The sequence below is a fragment of the Capsaspora owczarzaki genome (assembly GCF_000151315.2).
Source record: "Capsaspora owczarzaki ATCC 30864 unplaced genomic scaffold supercont2.2, whole genome shotgun sequence".
Classification (NCBI taxonomy): Eukaryota; class Filasterea; order Ministeriida; family Capsasporidae; genus Capsaspora; species Capsaspora owczarzaki.
The window spans coordinates 2,405,314-2,420,945 of record NW_011887293.1 but is presented as its reverse complement, the minus strand read 5'-3'; the positions used below and the strand labels follow the sequence as shown (position 1 = coordinate 2,420,945).

General features: G+C 51.5%; 8 protein-coding genes across 9 annotated transcripts; 3 read left to right on the top strand and 5 right to left on the bottom strand.

Annotated features, from left to right (window-relative positions):
* Positions 1 to 363: 363 nt before the first annotated feature.
* CAOG_01934 (hypothetical protein) lies at positions 364 to 1,608 on the bottom strand (the record flags this gene model as incomplete). The annotated part of the gene is made up of 3 exons (XM_004364745.1): positions 364 to 890; positions 1,063 to 1,137; positions 1,566 to 1,608. 3 exons carry the CDS (start codon positions 1,606 to 1,608, stop codon positions 364 to 366), a joined length of 645 nt encoding a protein of 214 aa, XP_004364802.1.
* Positions 1,609 to 1,861: 253 nt separating this feature from the next.
* On the bottom strand, positions 1,862 to 4,769 carry CAOG_01933 (hypothetical protein). Its single transcript, XM_004364744.2, has 10 exons — positions 4,643 to 4,769; positions 4,498 to 4,581; positions 4,344 to 4,427; positions 4,171 to 4,254; positions 4,003 to 4,086; positions 3,829 to 3,912; positions 3,657 to 3,740; positions 3,486 to 3,569; positions 3,336 to 3,410; positions 1,862 to 3,240 (listed from the first exon to the last, which is right to left on the bottom strand). The coding sequence occupies exons 1-10, from the start codon at positions 4,717 to 4,719 to the stop codon at positions 2,103 to 2,105; spliced, it is 1,878 nt and encodes a 625-aa protein (XP_004364801.1). The 5' UTR covers positions 4,720 to 4,769; the 3' UTR covers positions 1,862 to 2,102.
* A 94-nt stretch (positions 4,770 to 4,863) lies between these two features.
* On the bottom strand, positions 4,864 to 8,292 carry CAOG_01932 (serine/threonine kinase). The gene is made up of 5 exons (XM_004364743.2): positions 8,164 to 8,292; positions 6,558 to 6,937; positions 5,860 to 6,438; positions 5,574 to 5,627; positions 4,864 to 5,215 (listed from the first exon to the last, which is right to left on the bottom strand). The coding sequence occupies exons 1-5, from the start codon at positions 8,247 to 8,249 to the stop codon at positions 5,211 to 5,213; spliced, it is 1,104 nt and encodes a 367-aa protein (XP_004364800.2). The 5' UTR covers positions 8,250 to 8,292; the 3' UTR covers positions 4,864 to 5,210.
* A 175-nt stretch (positions 8,293 to 8,467) lies between these two features.
* On the top strand, positions 8,468 to 9,211 carry CAOG_01931 (hypothetical protein; the record flags this gene model as incomplete). Its single annotated transcript, XM_004364742.2, has 1 exon — positions 8,468 to 9,211. The coding sequence occupies one exon, from the start codon at positions 8,468 to 8,470 to the stop codon at positions 9,128 to 9,130; it is 663 nt and encodes a 220-aa protein (XP_004364799.1). The 3' UTR covers positions 9,131 to 9,211.
* Positions 9,212 to 9,276: 65 nt separating this feature from the next.
* CAOG_01930 lies at positions 9,277 to 10,828 on the bottom strand (the record flags this gene model as incomplete). Of its 2 annotated transcripts, XM_011271762.1 has the most annotated exons (5): positions 9,277 to 9,462; positions 9,580 to 9,924; positions 10,017 to 10,235; positions 10,321 to 10,477; positions 10,640 to 10,828. In XM_011271762.1, 5 exons carry the CDS (start codon positions 10,771 to 10,773, stop codon positions 9,397 to 9,399), a joined length of 921 nt encoding a protein of 306 aa, XP_011270064.1. The 2 variants fall into 2 exon arrangements, with proteins under 2 accessions (XP_011270064.1, XP_004364798.1); XM_004364741.1 differs by having other exon boundaries at positions 9,397 to 9,462; positions 10,321 to 10,773.
* A 362-nt stretch (positions 10,829 to 11,190) lies between these two features.
* On the top strand, positions 11,191 to 12,074 carry CAOG_01929 (hypothetical protein). The gene is made up of 2 exons (XM_004364740.2): positions 11,191 to 11,423; positions 11,557 to 12,074. The coding sequence occupies exons 1-2, from the start codon at positions 11,216 to 11,218 to the stop codon at positions 11,796 to 11,798; spliced, it is 450 nt and encodes a 149-aa protein (XP_004364797.1). The 5' UTR covers positions 11,191 to 11,215; the 3' UTR covers positions 11,799 to 12,074.
* Positions 12,075 to 12,107: 33 nt separating this feature from the next.
* CAOG_01928 (hypothetical protein) lies at positions 12,108 to 13,499 on the top strand. Its single transcript, XM_004364739.2, has 4 exons — positions 12,108 to 12,628; positions 12,860 to 12,966; positions 13,084 to 13,180; positions 13,307 to 13,499. The coding sequence occupies exons 1-4, from the start codon at positions 12,131 to 12,133 to the stop codon at positions 13,433 to 13,435; spliced, it is 831 nt and encodes a 276-aa protein (XP_004364796.1). The 5' UTR covers positions 12,108 to 12,130; the 3' UTR covers positions 13,436 to 13,499.
* On the bottom strand, positions 13,454 to 15,601 carry CAOG_01927 (exonuclease GOR). Its single transcript, XM_004364738.2, has 4 exons — positions 14,651 to 15,601; positions 14,354 to 14,547; positions 14,001 to 14,255; positions 13,454 to 13,863 (listed from the first exon to the last, which is right to left on the bottom strand). The coding sequence occupies exons 1-4, from the start codon at positions 15,570 to 15,572 to the stop codon at positions 13,537 to 13,539; spliced, it is 1,698 nt and encodes a 565-aa protein (XP_004364795.2). The 5' UTR covers positions 15,573 to 15,601; the 3' UTR covers positions 13,454 to 13,536.
* Positions 15,602 to 15,632: the final 31 nt, after the last annotated feature.

Below are 15,632 nucleotides of genomic sequence, written 5' to 3'. Positions count from 1 at the left end.
TCTCGAGGCCGTACGCGTCTTGAAACTTTTGGTTTTTAATCATAACATCCTTGCTGCTCTTCGCTTCTGGAACAGACACCATGTAGCGAATGGAAGCAGGTGTCGGCTGACAACACGAGGAGATGTTCACATTCGACAGTGAGGTGCATCACCTGAAAACTCTACAGCCTCAAGAGCACTGGCAATGAGGGCACCAAATTTTCTTACCACAGCACGGTTCCCAACGACCACGCTAGTGTGGACAACCGGGCTTCCTTGTCGGCTGCAGCGCGCGAATGGTGGAGGCAAGTTCAAAAGTGATGAGAGGGTGAGTGGATGCCCAACCAAAAAAAAGAACTGCGTTCTGTGAACGGTCCCAAAAACTTACAAGCCTGGATCGGTCGCCTGGCGTTGCAGCGGCGACTGCGTTGTAATGGTCACGGTAATGTTGCTGTTGCTGCCGCCGCTGCTGCTGCTGCCTGCACTGCCGGCGATGGGGCTGTAGGCAGGGGGAGTGTTAAGATTGGAACTGGAGCCGGTGCGTTGAGGCAGCGGGGCACTGCCAGCGCGAACCGCCGGCGAATGTTGAGACTGGACTGAGCTGATGGCCTGAGCTTGGGATTGTTGCGCTTGATGTGCCGCAAACGCAGCAGCGCGGCGCTCTTCGGTGGCCGCGGCGCGAATAGCCTCGGCGTTGGCGCGTGCCTCGGCATCCCGCTGCCGCTGAAGCGCAAGCGCCTCCTCGCGCAAGAGCTGTTGTGCAAACGCGGCATCGCGGGCCGCGGCATCTTGGTTGAGCGACTGCTGGCGCTGGACCCGGGCGTGCTCCTGCTGCTGCAGCGCCTGAGCAGCGCGCAAACTGGCCAGCTCGGCCTCTCGGATTTGGCCAAAGTACTCGCGGTTTTCAGCAACTGTCCAAACAGGTTTCAAAGTGTTTGTCGTTTCGTCAGGCATTGTGGATGACAAAACAAATCCGAAAACCAAAACCAAAGTCGTAAAAATCTGAGAAAGTTATGACTTTTTTTTTATGACTTTTTTTTTTTTTTTTTTGATGGCAAATTTCCATTCAATTTGAGCGCTTACTTTCGTCTTCCTGCAGCTGCTCGGCGTACGTCGCATCGGACTCGGCAATGACGCGGTTTTTCCACACACGTCGCACTGTCAAACATTATGCAGTCGAACAAACAAAATGTCATCATCACGTTAGTAATGCAAGCTCAACAAAAAAAAAACCAAATTGAAGCCGCAAAAAAAAAAAATAATAATAATAATAATCGTTGGAATGGCTGCTGGATGGCTGGCTGGGGCGGGTGTTTGGAGTGCTGTGCTGCGACCTGTGGCCGTAGGGTGGCAAGCAGCTGCTCCACACTGCCTGTGTATGCCATCCGTGGTCAGCCGCTTGCGGTGGTGGTGGGACTCAAAGGGAAAATGCAGTCCAAGAACAAAAAAAAAAAAAAAAAAAAAAAAAAAAAAGACCCAGATCAAAGCCACTCTCTCGAGGAAGAGGCAAAAGGCAGGCCAAAAGGAGAGCAGCGAGATGGCACAGAGATGTGAGCAAGAGATAGAGACGGGAGAGGCTGAGTTACCAGTGCCAGTGCCATCGGCAATGGAGGGCGGGAGATCCGACATTATGTGTGAGAGATTGGAAAAATTAATAATACAAAAACAACTACGGTAAAATGGTAAAATGGACTGCCGTTCAAGTTGGAGTCACTAATCTGGTCGCCGTTTTGTGGTTTGCGGCAGCAGGTCGTTCCATTGAAAATCCGACACCTGAAAACCCGGCATGGTTCAGAGAGAGCGGGTGTGGGGGTGGGGAAGTTGCTGGAGAGAGAGCTGGAGAGAGAGCAAGGATTGATTCGGTTGCGGAATTGCATATTTGGTGAATTTTCACAGCCTTATTCACACACACACACACACCGCGAGATCCTTTTGGGCAAGAATCAAACAAAAATACAGTACATCTCAAACGGAAACAAACAAGGCAGGAAGCAGCTGGGACTGTAAAATTCGCCGAAAGAGCACGTTGTTAGTGCGCGGCACGTAATTTCCACACAGCTCTTCGACGAAGCGAATTTACCCGCCACAGATTGAAACACGAATACAACACATCCCGCGAGTCATCAAGAATCCAACAAAGTGAGGATGCTACCAAAGAACGGACGTTCATCAGCAGCCTCATCAAGACAGTCAAGTGCAAGAGAGCCCATTTCACTCATGTCCTGACGTTCAGCTTCAGTTGGCCTGAGTGTTGAGTCCAGCATGCCAGCGATGGCTTGGTTTGTCACCGCTTTGCGCGCTTTTGACTTCAGCTTGGTGCTGGGTTTTTCTGCAGTCAGCAGTTCCAGCAGAATCATGCCAAACGCGTAGACAGCCGTCTTGTTGGTCATGCGGCCTTCCACTAAGAACTCTGGACACATGTAAGGAGCTGCGCCTTGCACCAACTGGGGAACTGCGCCTTGCACAAGCTGGGTGAAAATGTAGCTCTTCTCATCGAGGTGTTGGGCGCGGAAGAGACCAAAATCAGACACTTTCGCGTTGAAATGCGCGTCCAGCAGCACGTTGTCGGTCATCAGGTCGAAGTGAAACAGTGGCTTGTCAGAGAAGGCTCCCTGGATGTAGTGCATGCCACGGGCAACATCAGCCGCAATGCGATGACGCTGGGACCAGGTCAGTGCAGGGGTGTCGTTTTTGCGATTCAAGCGATCGCGAACAGAGCCATTGGGCATGAACTCGTAGACCAGGCATCGCTCGTCACCGTCTTCTGCATACGACAGAATAGCGACAACATTCGGGTGGCGGAATTTCGCCAACGAGTGCAGTTCCGACTTGAATTCGGCAGAGCCTTGCTTGGATTCGGCAGACAACTTCTTGATGGCAACGCGAGGGCCAGGCAAACTGGCGCCGTACACACGACCAAACGCTCCTTCGCCGAGCAGAGCATCAGCGGCAAAATTGTTTGTGGCTGTGACAAGCGTTGCGAGAGAAACTCGCGGGATGGGTCCTTCAAAGTTCGCTGCCGAGCCAACACCTGGTTGGTTGCGCTCCAGCACGTCAATCCGATCAAGTGCTGACTTCAGTTCAAGATCCTTGGCAGCGAGATCGGAGCGAAGCTGTTGCAGCTCCTGGTCTTTGGCAGCCAGCTCGAAGCGGACCTTCTGGTTCTCGGCCTCAAGGGTGGTAGCCCGAGTGATCGCGGCGCTGGTACGAGCAAAAATCTGAGCCAACTCAACATTCGAAGGAGCACGCTGGTCGTCAAGGCTACCAAAACAAACCAATGGCGCCAAAGCAAGTGAATGGCTTTGCAGTTCGAAATTTCCTTCACGAAAGAATCCAAGAAATATGCAAAGTCTTACTCCACGTCACAAATTGCATTGCCTGTTTGCCTGAATGTAGCGATTCCGTCAGTTGTGAGGAAGTTCTCGTTCAAACTGTTGTTGTCGGTCACATTGCAGAATGTAGCATGAGTCTAGCGATTGCGCATACTGAAACAACCCAATACTTACTCCAGCTCAGTCAGCGTCTCATTCACTTTGAGTGCCTCGGCGATCGCTCGCGCTCCCGCATCGCCAATCTGATTCGAACCCATACTGCTCGTCCCATCCATCAGTGAGCACCCTGAATCTACTCTCTGGAAGTCACCCACTCACATGCCTCTGTCGAAACGAGCGACTTACTCGAGCTCGGTCAGCGTCGTATTCGCTTTGAGTACTTCAGCAAGTGCCTGCGCTCCAGTACAGGTAATCTGATTCTCCCACAGACTGTCCGTCCCCTCCATTAGTGAGCACTCTGCATGTCCTTTGCTGAAACCACCCACTTGCATCCATTAGTAAGTTTGAGCGACTTTACTAGAGCTCAGTCAGCGTCGTGTTCACCTTGAGTGCATCAGCAATCGCCTGTGCTCCATCATCGCCGATCGGATTCTTCGCCAAACTGTCCGGTCCTCTCCATCAGTGAGTGCTCTCATTGTTCTGTGCAGTGAATCACCCATTGGCACGCAACAGCCAATGCAAGATGCCTTACGAGAGCTCGATCAGCGTCTTGTTCACTTTGAGTCCATCAGCAATCGCTTGCGCTCCAGCAGCGCCAATCTGATTATCATTCAGACTGTCCATCCCTCAGTGAGAAACTCTAAATTCCCTCTGCTTCAATCCTCCACTCACATGCGCCAGTCAAAGAGAGATGACGTACTCAAGATCGATCAAGGTCTTGTTCACTTTGAGTGTCTCAGCAATCGCCCGCGCTCCAGCATCGCCAATCCGATTCTCTGTCAGACTGTCCACTCGCTTCCATCAGTGAGCACGCTCAATTACACTTTGCTGGATCACCCGTCTACATGCATGGGTAAACGTCAGATGCCTTACTCGACCACTGTTAAAGTGCAGTTCGCTCTGACAGCCTCAGCAATCGCCCGCGCTCCAACATCGGCAATCAGATTGCCACTTAGACTGCTCGTCCCCTCCACCAGTGAGCACGAAGCATCCACTCACACGTGTCGGTCAACATGAGATGCCTTACTCGAGCTCAGTCATTGTCGTGTTCACTTTGATAGCTTCAGCAATCGCCTTCGCTTCTGCGTTGCCAATCTGTTGCTTGCACAGGCTGTGCTTCAAATCGTCAACACACACGCTTACACCTTCTAATAAATTCAGCTTTTGCTTACTCGAGCTGTTGACTCGCATGCTTGACCTCGTCAAACAACTGTTGCTGTTTTTCAGTCATATCCTGATACGACAGCATTTGGAAGCACGCTGAATCAATGCAGCAAAACTAAAGACTGCTCACCGGCGAACTCTTTTGGAAATGGTCAAATATGCATTGCTGACCCAAAGTGTTACTCCTCGGCGCTCACAACCACAGCAGACGAACAGGAATACGAAAAAAAAAAACAAAAAAATATATTTGTAAAGGAAGAGGAAGAGGACTACACAAGAGCAAGGAGATGAACTTTTTTTTTTTTTTGTTTCGCAAGACGCAAAGACAAAGACGCAAAACTGACAAACCACACGCAGTCACAACACAGAACACAGGCACTAGCAAAAAGAAACTAACTTGATAGAGGGAGTAGAGAACATTAAGAGGCCTGCATCTCTCGAGCCTTTTTTGCATCGATGGCCATCAAAATGGGTCGTCGCTTGCCCTCGTATCTATCCTTAATCTCGCTAATTTCTTGTTCCATTGCAGGGTCGAGTGACTCGAGGCTCTTTTTGAGTTGATCCAAGTCAAGAGCCTTAAGCTGTTTTGTTGAGAAGGAGCAAGGTCAGACCGAAAGAAGAAGAGTGAGTCAATGAGTCAATGTTGGTGGTTTCTCGACACTCCACCACATCCCCTCCCTCCCAAGCCTTCCGAGTGACCGTGCGAGAAAAGAAACTGCAGAGTTGAAAAAGGATAAAGCGAAGGAAACAGCATGCAAAGCTCCCAAAAAGCGCTCAACCGCCACATCCTCGACCTCCCAAACCCTCCCCACGCCGTCTTTGAACGAAGCAAGAGAAGAGAACGGGAAGAGAATAAAAGAAAAGTGAAGAAATAAAGAGAAAAAAAAATAGACACAATGGGCATTACTTGTTCTAAGCTGGGGACATTTTCGGACAGACCTTTCTTGCCAAAGCGCGAGAGGAACTGGGGCTTGTACGTTCCATCGGAGGAAACTAAAGGATTGACAGTCCATCGATCGAGTTGAACGGGAACGTCCCGACGAAATTAAGCGCGGAAATCAGAGGAGCCGAGTGAACGAGCGGTCGATCAGGCAAAAAGGCAGCCAGACAAGCCCCAAAAACCCCCAATCCAAACAAGAGCAAAAAAGACAAACATGCAACAAAAACACCCGGTGAGCGGTTGTGCAGATAGAAAAAAAAAAGCAACATTGCTTCGTTGACTAACGCTTCATGGTGCCGTCCTCGCCCATGACCATCGTGCCGGAGTCGCCAGTGACCATCGTTCCGCTATCAACAAGGGTAGCGGCGTCGACGTACGACTTGGTGGTGCCGGGGATGACAGTGCCAGCTTCGCCAGAGGCGTCTTCGTCGTCGTCTGGGTTGAGACCCTTCTCGGCAATCAGGGCGAGCGCCTCGGTCATGACCTTGCTGAGGACGGAAATTGGCGGGGCGTTTTTGATGAAGGGGTGCTCGAGCAGCTCGGCAGCCGTTGGTCGCTCTGCGGGGTTCTTCTTGAGGCACTTGGCAAGGAAGTCGTTGAACGACTCGGAGAACTTGTCCTTCTCGGACAGGGTCGGCGGGGGCTTGGTGGGGATCATGAAGATGGCGCGCATCGGGTGGATTTCGGCATACGGGGGTCGGCCCTCGGCCATTTCGATGGCAGTAATACCGAGCGACCAAATGTCAGCCTTGACATCGTAGCCAATCTCCTGGATGACTTCGGGTGCCATCCAGAAGGGGGTGCCGATGACCGTGTTGCGTTTGGCCATCGCATCGCTTAATTGACCAGCCACGCCGAAATCAGCTGCCGAGTCAGAACGACAAAGTGGGGAAAAGACCAAAAAAAAAAAAAAAAAAAAGTGAGAACAACAGAAAACAAAACACAAAACTAGCACAGAATCAACCGAAAATCGAGAAACTCACCGAGCTTGGCAACGCCTTCGTGGTTGAGGAGAATGTTGCCAGCCTTGATGTCGCGGTGGATCTTGAGCTTGCTGTGCAGGTACGAGAGACCCTTGAGGGCGTGCTGCAGAATGCAGGCAATCTCGGGCTCCTCGAGGACCTTGCGGCGGAGACGCATGACGTCGGCAACCGAGCCAGCGCCGCAAAACTCCATGATAATCCAGAGGTCTGTGTCCTTAAAGTACGAGCCATAGTACTTGACAATGAAGGGCGAGTCGCACTCCTTGATCATTGAGATTTCCTTGATAATGTCCTGGAGGTCGTTCTCAAGGGGCACCTGCTTGACGGCGAGGATGGACTGGGTGTCCTTGTGGCGAGCCTTGAAGACCGAGCCGTACGAGCTGTTGTTGGGACGAGGCGGGAAAGGGGGGAGACAAGGATTGAGTGAGTGAATTGCGATTTTGTTCACCACCACAGTTGTGTTTCTTGTTGAGTTGTAGTTTAAATTTCTGAGTGAAAGTCGATTTTTCTTCTCTTTTCTTTCCTTTTCGTTTTCGCTGTTGTTTTTGTGGTTGTTGTTTGTTGTTTTGTTTGTTGTTTTTGTTTCCATCCAAAATGATTCAAAAAAAAATACAACAAAATAAAAAAAATCAAACGATCCCTTTTTTTTTTTTTTTTTTTTTTTGTTTGTTTGGTTTTTTTCTGTTGTTGCTCTGACGCAGTGCATGATGAAAGTGCAACGTGTGGAGGCAACGGCGACCCCCCCCCCACCTCTCAACAGGCGGCTTGCTGCGTTGGCACTCTGCAAAGCCAGCCACTCAACAACAACGGCGATTTCCAAATAAAAATAAAAACAAAAAATAATCAAATAAAAAAAGAAACAGTGGATTTTTTTTTTTTTTTTTTGGAGCGAGTCGATGTTTGGTTGCGATTTTTGGCGCTTTTTGTGTGAGTTCGCTCCACGTTGACTCTGCTGCTCTCCGCGACACGCTCAAGCCAATCAGCAGAAGCAGGTGCACCTGACGCTGGCGGAAGAGCGATGGATGCAGCCCGCTGGGCCTGCTGTGAGGGGATTGCAGTTCCTGCCACACTGACGATTTTTTTTATTATTTTTTTAAGGTGTTTTTTTTTTTTGTTGTTGTTGTTTTAAGCAATAACAGTCAAAATCGCAGGTCGTTGCGCTAAAGTGACCGCTCGCGGCTGCCACGTCAGATGTCGGACGAGTGTGTAACGTCACACACGACAATAGACGAGCAGCGAGGTCGGGCGGAAAGGAGAGTGTGGGCCGAGCAAAGCAAACGATCGACTGACGAAGAATAATAATAAATAAAAAAATAATAATAAAAAATAATAATTTGAAGTTTTTTTTTTCGTCCTCTGTTTGTTTTCGTCCACCTTTGTCGTTTTGCGCGCTGCCTCCCTTCGAGTGCACCGTGCCACACTCGGCTTTGGAGACGAGAAACACGAACACGAACACGAAGTGGAGGGGGGCGAAACGGGCGAGGACGGGACGCGTGAAATGGGAACGGATTGAAAAAAGCTGGCTCTTTTTTTTTTTCTTTTTTTCTTTTTTTTTGGTTTTGCCTTGTTGCTCCCTCCTGCTCCTCCGTTGCTCGTCGTGCCTTACCCTTCGCCGAGCTTTTCGAGGACGTCAAACACTTCCTCAGGCGCCTTCTTGAGGGCAGCTTCGTCGAGAACGAGATTGGCAGCCATAGTGAAGTAGAATTATGAATCAACGGATAATAATACAAAATGGACTGAACTTTGCCCAAAAAAAAAAAAAAAAAAAAAAAAAAGAAAACACAATAGTCAGTCTTTGTTGTTTTTGGTCAAAGCATTCGAACGACTCTCGCTTAGTTGTGAATACCAGAAGAAGTAGTAGAAGTAGTAGAAGTAGTAATAGTGAATTAATAACAAGAATAATAGGAGCGATGATACCGCGTCGATGGAAGCGATCGGCGGAGGAGCAAGACGACGAACAAGCAGACTTGGCGGCAATCGGAGGAGCCAAGCGAGCGAGGCACGACGCTGATGACGAGTGCAATCCGAGCGATGGTGCGCACTACGACTCGGCACCGGTCATCGACGAGCAGATCCAGCAGCTGATGGCAGCAGGAGCAGCACAGTACGACGACGACGCCACCTCCGTTGTTGGTGGATTTGGCATTGGATTCGAAATCGCGAGCGTCGCCGCTGGGCTAGAACATGAAGCACATGCTGGAGCACACGCTCAAGCACAGATCCAAGCAGAAGCAGTGCATGCAGCGCACCAGGCGGACTGGACTGGCGCTGGTGCAGCAGCCACTGACGCGGATTGGCAGCCGTCTGGATCAGAGTGTTTCAGCACCAGTAACCATGGTCCAAGCGATCAAGATCAAGACCACCACCACCACCACCACCTGACAGGCGTGGATCATACAACTGCTGCTGCAGAGACACAAGCAGGATGTGTCGACAGCTCAATGGCTCAAGCGGATGACAGCTCGCGATTGAAACCATCGTACGAAGACATGCTCATGTTCCATCACTTTGCGGTCAACCATCTACTGCCATGTCCTGAGTGTGGATCGCCGCATAACATTGATCACCATTGAGACTGGAAGATTGTTTTGTCTTGCTTTGTGCTCGTTGTCATTCGCATCAAAACTCATAAAAACAAGAAAAATAGGTCGTCCAACAAAACGCTCGCGTTTGCAGTTTCAGCGTGGATGCTCGCATAGCTGCAGTTCCAGGCAGTACCCCCATCTCCCTTCTCGGAGTATCGCCATTGCCAAATCCCAAAGCTTGCGTGCATAACTACAGCCTTCAAATTGCAAACAAACCGTTCTGCACAACACAAGAACAACAAAGCCCGTCGTGCTCAAAACAGTAATAGCCCAACGTATGCAATCCACATGCTTGTAACGAATGCTGAAAGAAAGTTCACCTGCAACAAAACAACAATGTCCAAGGTCGACGCAATGAAAAATTCAGTTTCTGCTGGACCTGTCTTCTTTCCTTCCTTCCTTCCTTCCTTTGGCAAACTCTGCCCCCTCCACCTCACCTGATGATTGTCAAACACATCAATACCCGAAATGTGTTTGGTCGAGTCGTTGTATGCAGCAACAATCTTGTTCGCTTTGGAATCGTAGAAGGAAATTTGGAGCAAGGCGCCGAGCAGCGAGTCGACAATCGAGCCGACCAGCCCACCGACCAGGCCCAACACAATCAATGGCCACTGTGGCGGGCATTGGTCTGTCGCGCGGACGAGCTCGTGGTGGCCAAGCTGTTCGTACACGAGATTTCGCAGCAGCCAAGCCAGCCACATGACAGCACCGATGGATGCGCCACCAGCAACACTTGCGCCCGTACCGAGCAGCGAAATTCCACCATTTGTACCAGCGGGAACCTACGCAGAGCGAGCCAAACGCAACAGAAATGAGCGGACAGGTGTATTTTTTGCCTCAGCCCTGTTGTGTGTGTGGTGCTCGTGGTACATACAGGCTTGAAGGTCGTAATCAGCCTCGGCGGAGTCTTGCTCAGGATGCCAAGTTCGCTGGCCCAGGTGTCGCCGTTGCAGCAAGCATAATGTCCAACGAAAGCAGCGCAGATGGCCGTTTCCAGCGGGAAACGAGCGCGATCCAGGCACGGCTGGTCTCCGCCAACAAACACCACATAGCAGTATGCAAGCATTGTTGCCACACCGCCGTTGCAAAACACCTACAGGACGAAACGCGTGAATGTCGCCTCAAAGTCGGAACCACCAGCGATTCTAAGACCTTTTCCAAATCGATTTTGGCCTCACCTGCATGGCGGTGCGACGACCACCTTCAACAAATCCGTCTTCGAGCTTTTGCTTTTGCTTGGCGCCAAACTTGGTGAGTTTGGACGACGACAGGAAGAAGAAGAGCAGCACGGCGAAAAACCGAAACCCGGCAAGCGAAGTCAGGTATCCGACAACCCTAAGAAAATCAAACCGGCAAAGAATACAATACAAGGGTCGGTGAGCATGAGCAACAGGAACATTTTGGGGCTTTGAGATGTACGAACGACAGGTTGCAAGAGTGATGACTGAGAGTGCATTGGAAGCGCAGGAGTGAGCAGCGCCGCATAGACGTTCGTACATGGCCAGCGCAGCACCGGATCGCGATAGACTGTTGCGCTTCAAGCCATATCCTGCAACGGCGGACGACACGAGGACGGCCGTCAGATGCGCAGCGGCGGTCGGAGGCTGATGCCCAAAAACGTCGAGCGTCATGAGTGCGAGTCTGAGAAATTGGGAAATAAGAAATAATATGAATAACGAAATATAAAAAAAACTTGGACTGAGAAAAGATGGATGGAAAATCGGGAAAAGGGGGGCTTCAATGGAAAATCCAATGCAGTGGTGATCCATTGAGCTCCATTCAACATTCAAGAGCAGAACGCAATGATACAAGCTTTGATACAATAGTTGAATCTGTCTCTATTGCTATTGATTCAACATTCGAGCTTTCAGTGAGCAGTATTCAACGCCATTGCCTTCGCTCGCTCCATCATCACCACCATCCGCTCCGCTCGCTCCACCGCACGACTCGCATTCACACAAATCCATTGCTCGTATTATTTTGTGTGCTGAATTCTACCCCCACCCGACTTTGAAATACGAGTTGCATATGGGCTGTGGTTGTCAGTCCTTTAACCTTCCTTCATACTGATACATGTCCAGCACAGAGCCAGCAGCGACCGAGTCCGAGCCCAGCGCTCAACAGCAAGAGCAGCAGCAGCAGCAGCAGCAGCAGCAGGCTGTGATTATCACTGTGCGCTGCATCCGCTCGTTCGAGCACCGCGCACTCAAGTCGCTCGTGCTGCACGGCGTCGACCTCGCGCACACGTCCGGCGGCGACCTCATGGCCCTCGTCAAGCAGCGTACGTGCTCCTACAAAATCAGATCAGAACATTTGACTATTTTTCAATGAAGATAGCTTGTGTGAATTTTTTTTTTTTTTTTTGTAATGGCCTGACGAACTGCTTTGTTATTGCTGGTTGGTCTGTCACACAGGGATTCAGACAGCGCCCGGGTTTGCCCCGTTTCGAGCGATTGCGTACGATACAATCAAGATTCACAGCCAAGCGTTTGGCGCAAAGACCAACAACCCGATTATCAATCTAGACCACGACGACTGGGTGCTGGATCCCGCACGCACGCTGCACGAGCAAGGTGTCAAGCACGAGACAGAGCTCTCAATGTACCGGCTTGAGGACTACAACACGTACAAGGCCCATCCGTCCACCGTTTGGTAGTGGCGCGGATAGCGTCAATGTGCAACTACTGGCATTGTGCTCAATCAGCTGCGTTGTGTTTGGGGGGCAACCGGCGAGCGGCTTTACGAGGGGGGTTGGTTTCTGAATCCAAAGTCGGACTGGCACTCTTCGCTGCTTTGGCTTTTCTCTACCGTTGCTCTCGGCGCTGTGAATTAATTCGTTGACGATGCCTTTTCCTTTGCTTTATCACCGCCTTGTGAGCTGTTTGTCTTTGTCTGTTTTCGTGTGATGCAATACAGGAGCATGTTTCAGCAATTGTCATGTTTTGTCCATCGTTGCCATTCCTCATTCACATTTTAGTAAATCCAGTCATGTCCAGCAGCAGCAGTAGTAGTCGTAGTAGTACTAGTAGTAGTAGTAGTAGTCCTCGCAGTCATCACCATGGCGGGGTGCAGTCGAGTGGCAAGGCGATCGCCAAGCACATGCGCTCAACCCAAGGCACCGAGTCCTCCGCCAAGCCATCGCACGGCCGTGACGCGCGCAGCACCAGTGGCAGTGGCAGCAGTGGCAGTGGCGTTGGTGGTAGCAGCGCTGGCGATGATGGGCATGAACGGCGCCGGGGCCAAGCTCAAGGGCCGCATGGGAAGCGCATCAAGCAGGACGACGACGCAGGCAGCCGCGGCCGAGAGCACCGCGATGGCCGTGAAGCAAAGGACCGGAGACGGGCATCGCACGATGACCAGGCGGACGTGGTCGCGCGGGCAACGGCCAAGTCCGGTCAAGATTCCTCCAATGCGAATCCAGTGCCAGCGACCAACGCAGATGGAGACAAGAACGCCGCGCTGTCAGGAAACCTCATGAAGATGAAGGTTTGGCCATGCCGTGCAAACCATTGGAGCTGTTTGAGCTGTTTTGAGCTGTTTTGAGCTGTTTTGAGCTGTTTTGAGCTGTTTTGAGCTGTTTTGAGCAGTTTCAATCTCTCGCCCAAACGAGCTTTTTTTTTTTTTTTTTTTTTTTTGTTGCTCGACATTGCGCAAAGACTCACGGTGATTGACGTTTGCGACTCGTTGCGTGTGTGTGTGTGTGTGTGTGTGTCACAGTTTATGCAGCGGAGGCAAGAGTCAGACCTGCGCAAACGACTGGAGCAGGAACAGCGAAAAGTGGTGGACGCGTCACACTGGACGTTGCCGCATGATGCCACTCCATTGTAACGCATTGATGTCTTGCATTCATTGCTGTAGTGAGCGACTTGTTGTCGTTGCTGCAAATGCTCACCGTGTTTGGGGCCTTGCATCCATCCCCCGTCAAACGTCAAACGCTGCAGAACGCAACAGGTGGAATTTGAGGACAGCTTTGCAGGTTGCGAGGACTTGTCGGCGACTGGCCGAAGGTCATACCAGAGCTTTAATCCACAAGTTGATGTGAGTGTCATTCCATTTTATGGAAAAAAGAAGTCTTGTGCGGCGAGAGCCAGAGCTCGGCACATGCTGAACATTCTGGTTTGTGTGTGTGCCCAACTTGTTCGATCGGCTTTCCCTTGTGCGCAGAAACTGAACAAGGAAACGCACAGGCAAGCTACTCTGAATGCAGCCGACGAGGAATCAGTGACCATATCAGCAGCCGAAATGTCCCAAACAATGGCCGCGAATCAGTCACAACGTCGCCAGCTTTCATAAACTCGAAAAGAAAAGGCTATCAAAAAATGTCGATGAATGTGCAATAAATAACATTAAAATCAAACCAGGCTGGTCGAGACTACGGATGCTGATGCATGCAACTACTCGGGCGGCGTTTCTTCTCGCAGCCGACGACTGAGGCGTTGGATGGGAATCCCGCGATTCTCGAGAAGCAGGCTCTCGCTTGCACCCGCAGTCACGGTCGTCCTAGGACCCTCATAGTCAATGTCGTGCCGAATCTTCCACTTGAGCAGATCGATGCAAGTGCTCGCATCTTCGGCAGAATCATGGCCGCCGCCTTGAAGCGCGCCCAGTTGGATGGCACGGCCGAGAATGTCCGCGCTGAGCGAACGGAGCGCCCGTTTGAACGGAAATCCCTTGGGGTGGGGAAACAAGACGCTTGTGTCGACCACTCGAGCGTGAATAAGCTGCTCCAGAACAGGAGCAGACGCAATAGTCGTGAGAAAACGTGCGGCATCTGGCAGGGCCGTTTCTACGAGCGCCTCAGGTGCGCACGGCAACCTCGCTCTTTCATCATTGTTTTTCAACATAACGTAATGCTTGCCTTTAACGCGTGAAGATCGCTCTCGAGGGAATGGCCGAGGAGGATGGTGCGGGCGTCCAGCAAGCCAAGCAGCCTTTGCTGAACATCGCGTAACGTGGTCTTGACAGGCGCTAGCTTGGCTGCCGTGATGCCGCTAAACTCGGTATTGTAGTCCAACACAGGATGCTGCGGTTGGACCAATTCGTCAAGCACAATATGCTTGTTGCAATCGACCACTGTGGCCCGTGCTAGCTCTGTGCCATTCGTAGTCGAGACCTGCAATTCACCCCGGATCAATACAGCGTACCGCCGTTGAGAATGCAAGAGGCCTGACCAAGCAAACACCAACAAAACTGAACAAGACGGAGACGCACCATTTCACAATCCACGCCAAAGCATCGAATGGCACTGGAAGGCGTGCACGTCGAATCCTTTCCCGTATCCATACAATCCGGAACTGTCAGTTCGGGTGCGCGTGGCACATGAAACGCTGCGGTTTTGCAGCCCACTGCGGAGGGAGCGGCCTCGCAGCAAGAGTAGAAGGCCATTTCGCCGCAAACCCATTTGCCTGTTCCGATCAGCCAAACAGCCAGCGATGAACCAGATGTCGCACCAAAAAAGTGTTACAAACCACCAGTTATGCAATAGAACGAGCAATGCTGCTGCGTTACCTCGACGACGTTGCCAAACCCGACCAGGATGGTGCTGGCATGTCGAAAGTAATGGCACTTTGCCGGACGATGATGGATCAGGCTCGACCCCCGATGTATGCACGTCATCCATGTCCAATAACGTGTCGCATCGCTCGCATACACGGGGTGCTGCCGCAGTGGTCTCGGATTGGACATGGTCCGCCGAGCTGAGAAGAAACCCATTCTCAAGCAATTGCTCCCGCGTCAGCAGGTACTTTTCAATGTTCTGCTCCATTGCATACTTGTCTGCATGTACGATTGGTGCCTGGCCCTGTCGACGCTCCTTGAGCGATCCGAGCGCATGCGCTGCTCCATTCGTGTAACCCATTTTGGAGTTGGCAGCGCTGTACACTTTTTGCTCCAATGCTAGGGCTTCCTTGTAGCCAGCGTCCTTGTCGTTCGGGTAGATGCGTTGCAGCTCGACAATAAAGCGATTGAGCACAGTGTGTCGGTTGGATGGCGGCACAATCGATCCCATTGACGGGAAGACCACCTGGTACTCGGTCCTCGCCTTGGCAGCAGCGGCAAGCGTGGCAGCCGAGCTACTCGGCGTCATTGCACTCGCTCGTGCCATCGCTGCACTCGGGCTTGCCAACGCAGAGTCGCCGCTCTCAGCAGCCGAGGAAGCACCGTTGCTCGTGCGGATGAACTTGCCCGCGCGAATCGAGTCCAGCAGCCCGCCCCCTGCCTTGGGCTTGGGTTGCACCAGCGTTGAAGGAGCAGCAGCACCGGTCGTGCTGGTTGCAGGCGACCGAGCCGGGCGACTTGAGCTTGGCGAGGGGGTGGCAGCGGCGCTCGAATTCTCAGACAGCGCCACGCGCTTGTTGTTCTGGTTGTTGCTGTTTGCGCTCTGCTGGTCCTGTGGTGCTGGTCGCTTGGTCCCGCCGTGGTGAGGCAGCATTGGAAATGAGTTTGATCTTTGCGTGAACAATGAAACAAAGTTGGGAAAAAAAAAAAAAAA